Raw genomic sequence first — 18451 nt, forward strand, 5'->3', positions numbered from 1 at the left:
AAGACTCGTTTTCTTTATTTCATTTAATTGTGTCCTGGGAATCGGTCCTTGGAAAGAGATATTCTGGTATTTATAAATATCTAAGAAGACCGATCTTTATCGCCTTCATCCCTTTATGTTTCTAATGCTGCAGCAGTGCTGCTTGTAAATCCAGTATTTGTATAAAGCACGAACAGTTACCCGGAGGCATCCCGGCGCTGGAGGCCGTAAGGAAGATTAACCTGTTCCGTGCTCGCGTCAGCAGTTGGCCAACGCAAGCACTACCTTCCGGGTGCTGCACACGACCAACAGCCATTGCAGCCCAGCCCACTGCGTAGAATGCCCGCAACGCCGCGGTAAACGGGTTAAGTAAGCTATTGCCCAGAGTCACATGGTGCTGGCTAGACTTGCAACCGGCGCCGGGGATCGAACCGTGGCCCCCAGATTCCAGCGTCAATCGCCCTCAGACAGTTGATCAACGACAGCGCCAACACCCTCGCCCTGATTGAGAAACCCTCCAACAGTCACACCAACTCGAAAGCCAGCTGGTTCACTGAAGACCTCCGGGCCTCCAAGCAAACCTGCAGAAAGCTGGAGAAGATCTGGCTCTGTGAACGAACACCGGACAGCCACGCAGCCAACAAGAACGCCACCTGCAGACACCATCACCTCATCAGATCCCCCAAAAGGGCCTCCTTCAAATACCGCCTTGACAACTACGCGCACAACAGCGAAGTGCTATTCAACATTGTGAAGGAACTCTCCAACCCCAGCTCCAACATCAACGATGTCCCACCCTCGCAGGGCCTGTGCGACTCGCTGGCCACCTTCTTCCACTGCCAAAGGTCGCAGACATCCACGACGGCTTCAACGCCACGACCGCCCCGACAACCACTGAGACCTCCACCCCCACGACCACCATCCGCACCAACCGCCTGCTCTCCTGGACCAACATCAACGACGAAGACACCATCCACTCTGATCTCCGTCAGACCCATGCCCACACCACATCTTCAACAAAGCCAGCACAGCCATCGCACCCCATCTCTGGAAAGTCATCAACCCCTCTTTCGAGACAGCAACCTTCCCAGAGAGCTGGAAGCATGCCAAGATCAACGCCTTACTCAAGAAACACAAGGCGGACCCCAAGGACCTCAAGAACTTCCGGCCCATCTCCCTGCTCCTGTTTCCGGCAAAGGTCATCGAGAAGACCGTTAACGAACAACTGACCCGCTACCTGTAGGAGAACAACATCCTGGACCCTTCCCAGTCCGGGTTCTGCAGCAACCACAGCACCTAGACTGCTCTCATCGCCGCCACCGATGACATCAAGTCCATGCTGGACGACGGAGAAACGGCGGCCCTCATCCTTCTGGACCTGTCAGCCGCCTTCAACACGGTCTGCCACCACACACTACGAACACGCCTCCACAACGCCGGGATCCAAGAGAAAGCACTGGACTGGACCACCTCCTTCCTCTCTGGCAGAACACAGAGCATCCGCCTTCCCCCCTTCTGCTCCAAAGCCACCGAGATCATCTGCGGTGTACCCCAGGGCTCATCACTCAGCCCAACTCTTTTTAACATCTACATGGCACCGCTCGCCCACGTCGCCCGTCGGCACGACCTCAACATCATCTCCTACGCCGATGACACCCAGCTGATCCTCTCCCTCACCAAGGAACCCCACACCGCCAAAACCAACCTTCACGGAGGAATGAAGGCCGTCGCTGAATGGATGAGGAACAGCCGACAGAAGCTGAACTCAGACAAGACGGCCTGGGATGACTCCTGGTGGCCTACCGCACTGGGAACCGCCCCAACACCCACCGACCACGCACGCAACTTAGGGGTCATCCTCGACTCCACCCTCTAAATGACTTAACAGGTCAACGCCTTCTCCTCCTCCTCCTGCTTCAACACCCTCCGCATGCTCCGTAGGATCTACAAGTGGATCCCCACTGAAACTAGAAGAACGGTCACCCAGGCCCTCGTCAGTATCAGGTTGGACTACGGAAACGCCCTCTACGCAAGAGCCTCGGCCAAACTCCTGAGACGGCTCCAACGCATCCAGAACGCCTCTGCACGCCTGATCCTCGACATCCCTCGCCGCTGCAACATCACATCCTACCGGAGAGACCTGCACTGGCTCCTGGTCAACAAGAGGATAACCTTCAAGCTCCTCACCCACGCACACAAGGCACTCCACAACACCGGACCAAAGTACCTCAACAGATGACTCAGCTTCTACACCCCCACCTCCGCTACACCGCCCTCGCTACAGTTCCCCGCTTCCGAAGAGCGACCTCCGGGCGGCAGATCGTTCTCCCACCTCGCCGCCAAGACCTGGAACACCCTCCCCATCCACCTACGGCAGACCCAAGACCTGCTGACCTTCAGAAAACTCCTCAAGACCTGGCTTTTCGAGCAGTAGCAGCATTCCCCACCCCAGCGCCTTGAGACCCTCACGGGTGAGTAGTACGCTTTACAAATGATATGATTGATTGAAGTAGCCCTCTGTCACTTATTTATTTATTTATTTGCAGAGTTTTATATAGCGCGAACTAGAACCGAACCGAATCAGTTATCAGAGCGCTTTACATAGCACCAGTTACGTTACATGAGGACACACATTTTAATTTTAGGCACGGGGAGATTAAGTGATTTGCCCAGAATCACAGGAGGTTTTGGTGTCGTTACCGAGACTCGAACCCAGATCCCCAGGTCCGAGGTTGAGCGCCTTAGCCGTTAGGCCAACCCCTCTCCCCTCACTGGCTGTAGATCTTTCATGTCCTACTTCATCAAGCCCTTCCAATCTCATCTGCCTTCTGTACTCCAGTGCTCAGGCATATACTACTTTAGTGACACTACCAGCCAGTATTTCGATTATCACCTTAGGATACATGCCTGTGTGCATAACAGTGACTGATTTGAACAATGTCCTTTATCCATTTGCAAAGTCTTCTCCCTCCTTTGAGTTCTGAGAACTGAACTCTCTGGAGAGGTCTGAGGTATGTTTAACCATGCCGTTCTCAATCTAATTTGTTGCAACCTTTCTGTGATAAAAGAACCAAGCAGCCTTGTAGACAGTTGTAAGCTGTTTTAACACAGGTCCTCACACAGCCACATCAGAAACTACATCCTATCGAAATTTCATATTTGTGGGCTTTTGGCAAAGACAACGCATAACAATCCTTTACCTGGAAGGCACATTATGCTTTCGTGAAGCCCAGGCACAGACCCTGCAACAGCTGGATCACAGCCTCCTCTCTTCAGCACTTCTGCCGCTGGTCTCAGCAGCCCAGGGGACTCGCAGGTACTAGATAGGGCTTTGGCTATGACATCAGACCCTGTCCTCCCTGCTGCTTCTTTATCTATATTCCACAGATAGATTTGCCATGCTAAGTTGCAGACATTATCCTCACAAGGAGAGAGACCAGTTGAAGTCCTTTACTAGGTTTGTAAACGCAAGTGGCCATCTCCATGCCCATATGGGTCTAACCCTTCCCCCAAATTCATTAAAAAAATACATAAACTTGCCATCAAATTTCAAGTGCAGATTAGTATTTGGACACAAGAAATTCATTGTGTTTAGCATTACCTGGTTTTCTCTAGTCATTGTGGCCAAGTCATCCTGCAGTCTTCTGTTCTCTTTAAGTAAAATTTCCCTTGAATGCCCTGTTTGTGTAAGTTCATCACTGACAGCATCAAATTGGCGACGCAGACTAGAAAGCTCCCGATCTTTGTTGCTCAGTGAATCCTTTATGTGGCTAAAATGTAAGACATTGCAAACCTCATAAGAATACATTTCAAACAACACAGTATATACCACTTACACACTCTAAACATATGGTTTGTTCATTATGGGACCTTTCAGTTTTGACTTCCTGCAGCTTTTGCACAATGCCATAAGAGGTACTGCACTGGCAGCTTCGAATGACAGGGGTATAAAGGGGGAAAAAGCACTAGCAGGATAAATGTAGCAAACTTGTACAACAATAACTTATTGTTATTAGTGGAGACAGTTTCCAACTATTACCTACGTACATCAGTATTTTTTAAGTATTTATTTAGAGCGAAGCAAGTATCATAGATATGAACACATTTTTTTTGCTTTTGACTTGACTAAAGGGAAGTAAAAAAAATAAGGTGCATAAAAATAAATGTGCAATTAACAATGGCATACTTTTATACAATCATCTATATATCTCTATATATATATATATATATATATATATATATATATATATATATATAGATATATAAAACAATCTTTAATAAGTATAAAGTGTATAGGGGAAAGGCGGTTGAATCCGTTATTTGGAGTGTAAGTACCGTCTCCAGGTAGGTCGCCTAGAGTCAAAGAAAGCAACAAGAGTACCAACTCTTGGAGTAGTCAATCAATTGTCTCTAGAAAATTCGAGCAATGGCCTTTGAGAAAACACTTTTGTAGCTTTGTTTTGTAAGTCTTGTGAGGATGTCTATGCCAAACCTAAGACAGTGCTACTTTGCAGCATTTGTAAATATATTCTGGAACTCTATTCAACGAATTTGATAACACAGATATAGAGCTGATGAACTCACTATGGATCTCCTGGTCGTTTTGAGAAATTGTAGATGTCCCAAAAATAAGATGTAAGGCTATTCAATCCTCTAATTATAATAAAAAAAGAATTCTTTACTTATTTTTCAGTTCCCTACATACATGCACATACATTACTGAGTAATTAAATAAAGGGGGTACCGTTATATCCTGGAAGCAGATTAGAGTGATATTTTTAAATAATACAACATGGTACTGGCTATTATTACACAAGATTAAGGGTAGATGTATCAACATACCCTTTTGCGATTTCTAAATTGCAATTTTTAAGGAATCGGTATTTAGAAATCGCAAAATGGGATGTTTGTAGAAATTCGCTATTTTTTAGCGATTTCTTATTCTTCCTTATTTGCGAATTCGCAATTAAGGAATAATTTCCCATTCATTCCTATGGGCCAGGAGGCCCATATGAATGATTGTGAAATAATTCTCGATTTGCGAATCGCAATTTGCTAATCGCAAATTGAGAATAATTTCAAGGGTGCAGGGGTGTCTCAAGAACACCCTGCTGCACCCCTTAAATTTACATGTGTGTGCATATGGAGCACATACATGCCCTATGGGCATGTATGTGCGTCACATGCCACCTTCACAAATGCCAAATTGTGCATTTTTAAAAGAATTTGCAAATTACCACCAACTACAAGTTGGTGGTAATTTGCGATTTCTTAACCTAAATTTGCAATTCCAAAATGCTACATACATAGCATTTAAGGAATCGCAAAATTGCGATTCCTTAAATGCTTGAGCAAAATAAGGAATCGCAAATTTTTGCATTTCCTTATTTTGCGATTATTTGTTACATGTCAAAACATGCAAAAAGACCATTTGCGATTCCCAAACGCTGGAATTCTGCGAATTCCGGCCTTTGCGAATCGCAAACGGCTTGATACATCTACCCCCTAAGCATTTTTATAATTTCACCCATTTCTCCTTGAAACCAAAGATAACATTCAGGAGGTTGGAGAATGGTATAAGAGATTAAGGCAAAAGTTGAATAAATGTGGGCTATCCGATCTTTTAAAGAAGTCGGAAAAATATATGAAAGTGCAGATTTCAGATCAAATTTATATCAATTCATTAGAGAATCATTTCATGGAGCAATTTATCAACAAACTGACTTTCTTTCCTAAATGGCTACTTTATTATGCATCTAAAGCTCTCAACAAATTTAGTCCCCAAATTTTCCCTGGGTGCTTCTGATGTCAGTAGTAACAAAATTACCTAAAACTCTATCATAATGGAATTAAATTAATGACATTATTAGCACACATATTAATTGTAACTTAATCATCTTTGTATGTGGTTAATTTGGAATAAAATACGAGAAGATTAAATTGTATTTTGAAGGTGATGGTGACATCCCTAATTACACAAAACTGGAAACCAGTTCAGATAACTACTTCACAAAAATGGAAAGAGTTAAAAATAAAATGCAATCTGAACAAAAACATACAAGAACATTTCAAAAGTTGGCACTAAAAGTAATTGTATAATTAACGAACAATGTCAAGATATGAATTTTTTGGACAAATATCTATCTTTCTAGTACTTTTATATTTATTATTTTACGAATACCCAAAGAAAATAACTGCTAATGGCCATTACTAACAATTCTATGAGCCTTCCCACCCTGCAAACAGGCAGAGACATATTCCAGTCAGGGGCAGGAGTAATCTGTTTTCAGGAGGAAAACAGAAAAGAAATAAGGTAGGGTACTAGGAAGGAGTTTCTTCACCGGATAAATGTGTTTTCCATTGGAAAAAACCCGAGGATGTTTTGAAGTGGAAGAGAGGCAAGTGTTACTTTGGAATTGTATCTGGATGTTCTGGCATGAGCGCACCACATAAAGTAACAACTAACATAGTAATATGCTTCTCTTCCACTTGATTAGTAAAGAGGAAGACATATTGTAGCTGGCAAGTGGTAACTTTAGTTGTTAAATTCATAACAACCTGACAAAAGTACAACGGAAAAAATAAATAAAAGTACCATTCTGGTGTTTTTATATTTTAAATCTCTCAAAGCCTCAAAATGTGCTGAATGGAACATGCTCTTTATGACTGACACTTTCTAATCAACACTGCATAGCAACATAAACAAAGTGTTGGATTTTACGTAAAGAATAACACTGGACTTAGAAGTGACCTGGCACATATAAGAGTATCTTGCAGCTGGTATATGAATGTTTCAAATATCATTGGGGACTACAGGACGTTTTGAATATGTTTACCTTATTTCATTACTTACTCTGCAGAAGACTCCAACTCGGATTGTGCAAGTCTCAAGTTACTGATGGTTTTGTCCTATGAAAAAAAAACATTAAAACAATGGCTATTATAGCAAGATGTGAAAGAAATATTTACGCATCTTCTGAAACATTTGGTACTGATGGTTCTGAGTGTTTAATCTCTGGAGATTCTTTATCTTTTGAACTTCTAATCGCAAGCTAAGACCCCAGAAAGAGTTTTACTTTCTGTCAACGTGCAAACTGAAGGGTACCTCCTGTTCGCTGAATGAATGGCAACATGACGTTATACATCTTGCATAACCAGAGGGAACATCTGTAAGAAAGAGTTATTTGTTGTGACGGATTGGAGTCCTTCACAAGTAATACATTCGCAGTTACTTTTTTCTGGAAGCCAACTAACCCCATTATAACATTTGATTTTCTCAGGGTATCAAAGCACATTAGTCCAAGGCCTACTCAGGGGATATGGTATAGGAAAGTAACCCCAGCTTGCTGGTATGCTAAAACAACACTCAATAAATTAGTGTCCAGCCAGTGCTTTTAATTATAAAAGTAAAGTAATTCATTATGCATTCACTACTAAATACTATGTATTAAATAAAAATATAGACAACCTGGTTTACGGAAATGCCTTTGGTGACATTCTCAGAACAGTTTACACACCCTCAGCAAGTCCTAATCCACAATCCCCCCGTTAGACCTAACAGCCATAAGGTGGTCTACCCCCCACCTTTTGCCTTACTCCTACATGTTCACTGATCTCGTTTTTGTTGGCCTTAGGACTCTGTGTACTTTACCACTGCTAACCAGTGCTAAAGTGCATATGTTCTCCCCTCTAAACATGGTAGAAGTGGCTGACACCCAATTAGCACATTTAATTTACTTGTAAGTCCCAAGTAAAATGGTACTACATGAACCCAGAGCCTGCAAATTAAAGGCTACAAGTGGGCCTGCAGCACTTACTGTGCCACCCACTTACGTGGCCCATTAGACATGTCTCAGGCCTGCCACTGCAGTCTGTGTGGGCTGTTTTAAATTGCCATTTAGATCTGGGAAAATACACTTTTTACCAGGCCTAACCCTTCTTTTTTAATACATATGTCACAAAAACAGCTGATAGGGCAGGGTGCAGTTTATTTTAAAAATTGGACATGCGCTTTTACTTTTTATATGTCCTGATAGTGAAAAATCCGAACAAATTTTTCACTAGTGGCCTGCTTCTCCCATAGGTTGACAGTAGATTACCTTATTACATTTTATAAGTGGTAACTTTCAATTGAGAGCCGGTACGAATGGCAAGTTTGGTGTCTATGGATTTGAAATTTAAAACCCTCTTTAATATTAAAGTTGGATTTTAAATCCCAATCCTGGAAATGCCACTTTTAGACAGTTTGCTTTCACCTGCGCGAGCCGTTTAAATAACAACTTAGGAATGAGCAAGTAATGTTTTAGATCCTGTCGAGCACGAAGGAAGGCATAAAGAGAACGGTATGCTGCGTTTGGCTTTCATCAGGTAAAACGGGTTATTTTGCTTAATGCGATAGGTTGTTTTTAGTCAATTTTTTGCATATCATGTGAGAGCATAGTGGGGGCACTGTGGAGGGCACTTTTGATAGATTCAGTCATATTTCATCAGTTGTATTTATGAGAGGAGATTTTGTAGTGCTTTTGTTCTTACACGGTTTTGGGACACTGTGAGGGTGGCAAAGGGCGGGATTTTCGTATTTTTAAAGGGATGATAATTTCTGTTTTTGTATTCACTGAGTCTGTTTTGCTGAAGTAGATGCTAAGGTGCATGCTTTTAATTCTTTTACAGCAACCCCTGACGAAGAACCTAACTGGTTTGAAATGCATTGGGTCACAAGGAATGTTGTTAAAAGCACATGTTCATGTAAAAGCTTGGATGAGCAACAGAAAACATCTGAAAATGCAAAAATAAAATATCCAGTGAATTTTAACTGTCTCCGGATTGACTCTACATATGTATTAAGATGATGATGAGTACAACAGATTAAAATAGACTGGTTAACTATGCATTACCTGGTTTAAATATGAAATATTGGATTACATGGAAGACTTTTTTCCTTTATAACAGTGCAACAGCCAGGGTCGCAACCAGTGTCCCCTTTTTTTCAGTGACTTTTAGACAGTTGGCATTTTCTTGTCCTAACTATTAGGTGCCTCCTGCCTGTATCCTGGGTCACATGACTAGGTGTAGCTAGCAGTTGGTCTTTGTGTATTACTTCCAGTGAGACACAGGGCAAAAGGTGTTGGCAGGATGAGCCATCTCAGACTTGATGAGAGGGAGGAGCTGTCACCCACCACACTTGCACATCATAAGTGCTCTTCCTGGGCACACTCACAAAGGGTTTGGCTTGTGCCTTTTGTGACTCCAGGCAAGCTGGGACCAGGGCAGGGAGGCAGAAATTCAAAATACCTATGTGGGTGGAAACCTCCAGAACCTTCTCCTATTTTGAAGTTGCCACCATGTATAAATTATGGACCATCAGACCCAACTCTTCAGTGCACTTCTGGGCCTGTGGAAGACTTCGGAGGACTGCTGTGTTGCTCTGCAAGAAGGACTGCTACTCTATTGCCCTGCTGCCCGAGTAAAAGGATTGGACCTGCTTCATGATCCCAGGTGTACCGTAGTGACTCCAAGGGCTAATTGGCTAACCTCCTGATCAGAGCCTCAGCGACAGAAAAGGCTCCAGCCATCTTGAACCAGCACCTGGACTCTACTGCAGTTTGTACTATCCACCCCAACGCTCCAAGCGTTGCCACCCCAGTCCTGGGCCTTTGAAGTAGGCCTGAAGGGGCTCTGCCAGCCCAGCTGTGGTCCTCTGAAGCTGAACAGACATAGCACAACGCATCTCCTCTCAGCTGCATCTGAACCCCTGCAGCACGATACACTGTAAACGCTGGACCCCACATACCCAGGTCCTTTGACACTTTACTGGGTTACCCCATTTATTATAATGGACCTCGCATCGCGACTCGCAGTCTCCTTGGAACCGCTGCTGTGCGACCAATCCTCGACGCAGGCCTACACAGCTCAAGTCCCTCATCGACAGCAGCCTTGACGACAGCTCTGCATTGCAGTCCTGCAGCTCTTCAAAACTTCCAGTGCGTAAAGCATCTTTGACGCCAGACTTCGCATTGCAAGCCCATCATCAACTGCATCCTCAATGACGACACAGGACATGGTATCGCAGCTCCTCAGAACCGTCACTGCGTGATGAATCCTCGATGCAGAATCTCACAACGCTCCACATACCAGGATTTAAAGTACTTTGTTCAGCAGGCCTAACTTGGTCCCTGTAACCTGCCCGCGCTCCATTGTGGTCGGCCTGAACCTGTGACTTTGTCCCGGTCCAATGCGACCAGATAACTACAGTTGGCGCTTTGTGCTTTGTTTTTACTTACAAATTTAAAATTGCATTTCTCCAGTTCTACTGATTGGATTTTTGTTGTTGTGATGTCAAATAATGTATTACATTTTATTCTATACTTATCTATAGTTAAATCTGACTGTTTGTGCCAAGCACAGGTTAATTATGGATATGTTTGTGACTTCATCCTGATAGAAACTGGTGTTGCTTCCTGAGTAGTGTTTCTCCGTCTCAATCAGTAATGCAGTTTCCAATACCCCCACCTATACAAGATGCAATATCACAATATATGGGGATGTCATTATAAATAAGCAGTTTTGTCAGGGTGGTACCACATCAGCAAAAGTGGCAACATGTTATAATTCACGATTACAATATGACTAAAGTCAGCACCAACATTCAATAGTATTCACAGTAGTATATTTTTTTTATTGCCAACGATTACCATTGTCAATAAATCATTACAGCGAATAACATTTGTTCTAGAGTCTCAGTTCTACTTTTACATTACATTGCGACTAGTACAGCTTTAGGACCAGCCAAAGGGGGTCCCTGCACTCCAGAGTCTATGAGCAGAGTTTTAGAGAAATGAAGCGGAACGCTACTCACTCTTTTTTCCGCTCAGTACTCAGGGTACCATGCTTTAAAGTCTGTTTTCTCTGGCCCCACAGGGCCTATTTGGATGATCTTGCTTTGCTCCTGTGGACCAACTGTAGTCCCTAGAACCATTTTCTTAAGTCCGCCAAATTGGATTTTGTTGTGGAGCTGGTTCTTTAGGGCTTCATTCACTGTCCTCTGTTTGGGCTCATTATACTCTCTCCTGCGTGTTGGGGCGAATTCCGCAGTCAAAAAGCCAAACATACTCCTTGTCTAACTCCCCAAACCTCATTGCGTTCTGGCTACTTGTAGCGCACCTGAGTGTCAGCAGGGTCCTGGGCCAGCCCACAGAAGCATCGGGGAAACCATTTAGGGTCCCCCCCCCACTTGCTCCTCAAGAGGCATACGTTGGCCAGCTCCACTGGCCCTCCACTGGTCCTAAAGAGAGCCATCCCAATCCCGAGGGCCAGTAGGAATTAAAGTCTTTTACCCCAACCCTGCAGAGGCATCAGGTGGCTTCTTCTTCCAGCTGGGCATTCTTTCGCTGTCACCACTCCTATGTCCAATACTTCAACTTATCAAAATTGAAAACTTGCATTTATGAAATGCAGATAAGCAGACCATAGCTTATTTGCAACAAAAATCTCCAAAATATTTTCAAGAATTTAATGGCGGATTAAATGAAAATATTGTACAATACTTCAGCATACAGCCTAATGTTTCCCAGGAAATCTACTTAAAACCTTAAGAAAAAGAAAAGATGCACTGTAGACTGAAAAAGTACACTGAAAAAAATAACCTGAAAACGTATAGTTTCCCTTTAAGGAGCCAGCAGCTTCTCTATCCAAACATGACTAGTACTGGCAGTTGTCTAATGGAGTTTGACTGAATCCCAAAGGTTAGGATGGTAATTTCTGACTTCTGTGAAGGGCACCTACAACGCAGAACTAAAATTACAAGTTCTTTTTTTCAACATCACAGATCCAAATTGATAGTCATAAATATTAGAATAGATAGAAAGCTCATCTTCACTAATATCTGGTGACCTGGAGAGGATGGTAACAAAATACACTGATAGAAGAAGTGTTTGTATCAGATAATTCTAACCAAGATTTTCTTGCAAAGCAGCTCGGCCGACTACGGTTTCTGGTTTTGCCTCTGAATCTAAACAATAATGTTTAGTAAAAGATTAGACAGATTTCCAAGTAGAAGCTTTACATATCTCGTTAAGTGTAATATTTCTCATAATTACTAATGTTGCTGCTTTTCCACAAGCAGAGTTAGCTTTTGGCTCCTCTGTCAACGTTTTATTCACCAACTGTAACAAGGAACAGTACAGGACACGTTTATGTAAGGATCCATAGCTATTATAAGGCTGGATAGATTTTCTTCTGTTTTGGCCCTCTCAAGGTAGAAATATAAGACTCGTAACTTCGATGAATGAACTGATCTTTCACCTAGAGTTGAATGGCTACTTTAAAAAACTGAGAACAACACAGTTTAATTAATGTGAAAAGCAGAAACTGTCTTTGGGAAGAAAGACAGTACATTTCTCATTAGTACTCAATTGGAATGAAGCACAATTTAAGGTTCGCAAGCACATCAGTCTTGTAACATTCACTCTACGGGCGGAAGTGATAACTAGTGATAGAAACCTTTATGTTTTTCAATCTTCTAGCTGTGGAGGTGAGAACACAAAAGAAGGAGTACCTTATTTGACCCCCCCCCTCTCCTATTGCGTTTCTTCTGCACTTCTTTGCACTTGAGGTCCTTCAATATCTTTCTTAGGCAGATTCCTTCCCTGTCCTTAGGTACTTGTTTGGACAAAAATCACACTCCAAAGTGAAATAAGATGATGGAAGGTAAACCATACAGATGTGGATCATTTGCTGCTTTTTTCCTCCAATACAAGAGACACTTCACAAAAGAGTAAATACATAGTACCTTCTGAAGTAGTCAAAATCCACCTGAAAATAGGTAAAACAGGTGCAACATGTGCAACAAATGATAAAGATGTTGAGGAATATTCCCTCAACAAAGGGCACTTAAAGACCCCAACAGATTTTAGAAATCTTTCTTTACAATTTAGAAAAAAGACAATAGTTTCTGTGAGGCAACTGCCAATACAAGACATTCGATAGGGAAGCTGCTGGCTCTGTTTTGTTCTTTTTCCAGTCTATTTTATGGTGCTGATTAGCTGTCACATTTTTTTTTCTTTTTTTAATTCAGGTTTTCAGTTTTCCAAACAACAATCTTTGGCCTTGTGCTACAGTGTTCCATTGTAGAATATTGTTTACTTAATTAAAGTTCAAAGATGACAAACAATTCTGAACAATGTAGCCAAAGACAATGGTGTTGTTATCTTATTTCATGATGCTAGATGTACACTTAAGTTTTCAATTATGAGAAATAAAAGTGTTTTAGGATGCCTGCAGTTATTCGAATATTTATATACATTAATGAAGATCCTACAATGCACAACTGCTTAATCTACAAGCGTTACCCATTGAATAAGGCGATAGAGTGGCACACTGGATGAAAAACGAGGGGTTGGAATGATACCTGAGCGATTACAAGTGGTTAGACAATTTGCAAGCATTTCTCCTACCACCTTTTGTGTGTTTGATGTAACATCTTAAGCGCCCAAGGTTATGTCCGACCTGGATCCTTTGCTTACTGTCATCACAGAATTGTGGCACGCAAAACTTCGCGTCCCAGTTGAGTTGCACAGCCTTTTTACACATTTGTGATATATTTACATGTAAATCAGTAATGTTATCAAAGTTCATCCAAATTTTATTTTGATAATTCATGCAGCTTTTTCCGTCACGTCAAGGAAATGAAGATCATCTATTTCATGCATTTTAAACGACAGTGGAATTGCCCATCCGGGCCTATTCGCAGGCACGTAATCTGTCTCCATTCCTCCTATACATTTTTCACCCAATGCATTTCGGTCTGAAATAAGACCTTCTTCAGGGATATCCTGTATCTTTTTCTTTCAATATGAATTCTGTTCATCCTTGCGGGTGCTTTCAGAAGTGGAACGGCGTTTAATATAATCCAATTAAAAAGGGTGTAAAAAGGCTGTGCAACTCAACTGGGACACAAAGTTTTGCGTGTCACAATTCTGTAATGATGTTATAAAATACGCTTTTGGAACGGAGTGTAAATGAGTGCATGCACGCCAAAACTTACACAAAAGCAGATGAACAAAATTCTGAGGGCTAAAAAAGGTGTGCTTCAGACCCTTTCTAAACGGATCCTTTGCTTACTGTGCCATAGGATTCAAGCCATACTTTAATGACGAGGCCTGACAAGGCTGAAACCAGTTCGGGGTTGATTGAAGTCCCATCTGGAGGGAGTCTTGCTTTGTAGTTCTGGATGGACTGTTCTCAGGAGGAGCAGGGTCATTACTGATAAGCAAAAGCTGCGCCTTTGTCTGGATTGTCATAGTGGGCGAAAAACAGAATGCCAACACAGGCGACTGCCAGCGGTTAGACACTTTACAAGCATTGTTCCCATCACCTTGTGTGTGTTTGACTCAGTTAAGTCTTCTCTGACATAAGCAGCTCCAGCAAAGCCTATATCAGCCAAAACAGAGGTCAGCTAAAACAGAGGTCTCAAAAATCTATGGCAGCACAGAACAATTTCAGAGCTGTAAAACAGGGAAGGAGAGGGATCAAATAATCAAGGTGCTTCTTTATTTAGCAACATAAGTCGATGGTAAATGGCTTCTAAAGTGTCATAATGAGCACCTACATGTCCACAACTAGCATCTCTGGACACCAGGTTCTGATCTCACTCATCAGGCCATTTCTGCAAAGACTTCAGTTCAGGCTCTGGCTCAACATTCCAGTTTAGAGAGGAAGTTTGTGTCTTCTTTCTCTCAGAGGAATGTCCATATCTAAAGGATACAAGTGTGAGTCTTCTTACTATGATGGAAGTTTGCATTTTTAGAAAAAAAAACATGAGAGGCCCTTTGTCTTGAGTGGCAGGAACAAACCCATTCGTCCCTCTTGGTAATCACCCTCCTTCCAGTGGGTAAAAGCCAAGCCTTTCCTTTCTTGAGCACCTAGCATTAGAGGTCATGCAAGAACAAGCACCATATTTCTGCTGAAATGACAGCACCACAAACAGCAATAAAGGAAGTCAGTCTTAGGCATAACTTTCTTGCTGTGACTTTTTTAAACAAAAATCAGACAATTAGAATAAACTTGAAAAAAAGGACATGCCAATGTGCCAACCACTAACACAGTGTTCCAGACCATTCTGGTGCAAAGAAAAAGGAAGTGAAGGGGGTTGGCATGGGGGCACCATTTAGTGTTGTCATCTACAGTCAGCACTGTGCAGCAAAATTATAGTACCCTTTTGTTATAAGTGGCCCAGCCTGACACTGTAACAGCTTGTAAAAGTGTTTCCACAACCTCAAAGTGCAAAGGGAAGTTTCAAAGATTACACAACTAAAGAGGGAATAGAATTAATAAGAACAAGGTTTCACCCATCAACCACACATAAGTTTGTTCCTTACCTGGGTACAGGACCCTTGTACACAATATAAACTTCAACAGTCAATTGTTTGATTTGTGCAAAATAATGCATCACAGCATTTTGCATCTAATGCTATAGGCGATACATTCGGCTTGTTGAGGAGGAGAAATGACGTTGCAGGATAAAAAAAATGTGGGGCCTGATGTGCGCCGGTTGTTTTGTGATGGCAAAGCCAATGATTCACAAAATCACAGGGTTTGTCGCTGCAAAATACCCTTTTAATATTTACAAAAGCCATTTTACGAGCTCGAGAAGTCTTTCTGACTCATATAAAAAAAATTTAGGACCTTGTCCGAATCGCAAATAGGAGGGGTGTGAAAGGGGATTTCCCTTCTTACCTCCGATTCTGAGATGAAAGTACAATTACTGTGTGACCCCAATTCACAAAGCTTCATCCAACTTCTGAGATTCAGGGAAATCTGAATTTTTTTTACCTCCGAAATCATCATCCAAGTCATCATTGCCTTAGTCATCTCCCAGAAAGACTACGCAAACTCTCTCTACTTGAGTCTCCCTATAGGCTTCAACCTCAGACTACAAATAACTCAGAACCAGGACGCAAGCAGCGGCATAACATATCCCAAACCACCTGATGATGCGGGGGCCCGAGCTACAGGGGGCCCCCTCAGCACAGTACCCTGCCTGAACCCTCTTGGCTGAGTCAGGAGGCGTGGCCCCTCCATGTACCTTGCAGTGAAGCCACTCAAGTTTCGTTACACCACTGGTAGCACGGCGGTTTTTTCAACAACCCAGATACTGCCATATTATCCCGCTGATAATAAAGCTACATTGGCTCCCAGTAGCTTAGAGGGCCAGCTTCAAAACGGGATGTATTATTTTGAAATACCTTCTTGGCAAAAGCCCTGACTTTATATCTTCCAAAATTCAGAATTACACTCCTAGTCGAAACCTAAGGTCTACACACTTGAATCTCCGGACTAGCCCAAAATTCAAAAGGAAAAAGTTGGGCAGTTCTACATGCTCTGTGATTGCCACCCCACATATGAAACTCTTTTCCCCTTGACATTAGATCCGCACCCAACTAAGCGAGGTTCAGGCAACTCCTAAAAACATGGCTCTTTAAACAAGCATATGACTAACCTCCGGATAGCGTTACACGTCCCCGCTACCTAAGTGCCAAGAAACCATTCTAGTGTATGTGCGCTTTACAAATACCAAGTAACATAACAATTGTGGTTACAGACTATTGATTAGATACCTACACCTCAATAGGGGAGGTCTTTGATTGATAAAGAGGAAAGCTGTCCCCTTTGGGAACTATAAAGGCAACCTCAGGGGGAGCAGGCAGTGGTCCTTGGACGAATGACTGATGTGATGTTCTGATGTCTTCCCAAACGGGAACCTTTTCACTTTAGGTCGAGCATGGGGACCACTGTATTGAGATATGGAATATAAGCTCCACCCATCTTTTCAATTGGCTCCTGTTACTGTCCTTTCTAAATGGTTGCTTTTGATTCGTAGTCTTAGTAATCCCTCCTTAGCACCTCATTGTCTCCTTTGGGATCCTCCCATAACGACTGCCTCTTTTACTTGTGTTGTTACTCCGGGTGTTTCATTTATGCCTGAGAGCACTATTTTTTTTTAATTACTTTCTCCGATTGCAGCAGTACATACTTTCCTGCAGGGGACCGCTTTTCAACGCTCTGCTCCTCATCGCCAGGGGAACGCTTATTAGCTCTCTGTTCCTCATGATTAGGGCGCTGCACTTAAAATGTTTCAGCACGGTGCCCGCTTCCATGTAAACAACAAGGGTGATACAAACAATGGCGGCTGCTGCTTTATTTTTACAGCAGACACCAGCTATCATAACTATTTTTTTTTTTAATTTACATTAAATCATGGAGGCCGTGCGTCTTCTTGTGCGCAGCTAGCCCAAACATTTGAAAAAAAAATTTAACAATCAATCATGGCAGCCTGTGTCTTGTTGCACGCCGGTCCTTCAAAACTATACCTTAATGTTAACAAACCAATTTCATTTATATTTTTGAAAAGCAAGTGCTGGTTGGATTACATCATGATGTGGGGAAACAGATATGGGAAAAACACTTTTCAGTAGCTTTCAGTATTTGCTTGTTCCTTTCATTTTTTATGCACTGTTTCTTTTAACTTTAAAAATGTTTTTTTTTTACTTTGGTACCGGCACTCCAAAGGTATCAGAGCGCTGGCTCAAACCCGGTTCCCCCGTATCAAAGTCGCCCGCTCCAGCCATTATGTCAGATCCTCTTCATTGCCCTGTTCTACCTGATCCCTCCTCCCCGCGCTAATCACAGGCATAACGGGATCAGCATTTTGGTGAAGGCCACTTTATCCATTGTATAAAGAAGAAGCTCTTCATATGAGTATTGAGCACTGCTTGTTTCAACAATGGCAGCAGCGCAAATGCCTCCTCGCTTGTTTCCCCTCATCCTCTCTGACATTGCTGCGCCCACTTTTATGATTGTTTATTTTTAATTAGTATGCACTTAATTTTCAACAATGGCGGCCGCGCAAATGCCTCCTTACTGGCTTACCCCTCCCACGCCGTCATTGCTGCCATCCTTCCTGTTCACTCTGTACATTTCAGCCAGAACTACTGCAAAACGCCTCTCATGGTAACCACTTCCACCCCCTTGTAGAGGATACTGTTAACTTGAGCACAAGCACCTTGAGCTTAGAAAGTACAGCACTTCTTGAAGGTAAAATGGAGCTAGGGGTTGATTACCTGAGGGTGGTTGTGTCTGTTCCCGGGGATGCTAGCACCTGCACTTCTCACATTATGTAGCTCTCCTGGGCTGTTCAATTTTACCCTTAAAAGAAGGCATAGAGAACGTATCTATCAATGCAGGATTAAGGTAATGACAGGTAATCCAGATATTGACAGGTAATCCAGGTGGTTCTAGCCCTGGTAATATCTCACCTGGACTATGTCAATTCTCTTTACTTCGGCATTCCGCTCTATCTCACAAAAAAATTGCAGAAGGTTCGGAATCAGGCTGCATGGCTGATCTCCCAATAACCTAGATGGGAACACATCACGCCCACCTTGAAAGAGCTACACTGGCTCCCCATCCAGCAAGA

The 18451-nt window shown here is 42.7% G+C and overlaps 1 protein-coding gene across 1 annotated transcript in view; it reads right to left on the reverse strand.

The window, feature by feature from the left end:
- Positions 1-18451, reverse strand: part of CEP135 (centrosomal protein 135) — a 375473-nt gene that overhangs the window by 127834 nt on the left and 229188 nt on the right. Inside the window, exons 18-19 of the mRNA XM_078678164.1 lie at positions 6833-6888; positions 3581-3749 (exon numbers count right to left, since the gene is read on the reverse strand). Of these exons, the coding sequence (XP_078534290.1) occupies positions 3581-3749; positions 6833-6888 (225 nt within the window). The remainder of the gene's footprint in view (positions 1-3580; positions 3750-6832; positions 6889-18451) is intronic.

The sequence above is a fragment of the Lissotriton helveticus genome, chromosome 2_2 (genome assembly GCF_964261635.1).
Source record: "Lissotriton helveticus chromosome 2_2, aLisHel1.1, whole genome shotgun sequence".
In the NCBI taxonomy this organism is placed as follows: Eukaryota; Metazoa; Chordata; class Amphibia; order Caudata; family Salamandridae; genus Lissotriton; species Lissotriton helveticus.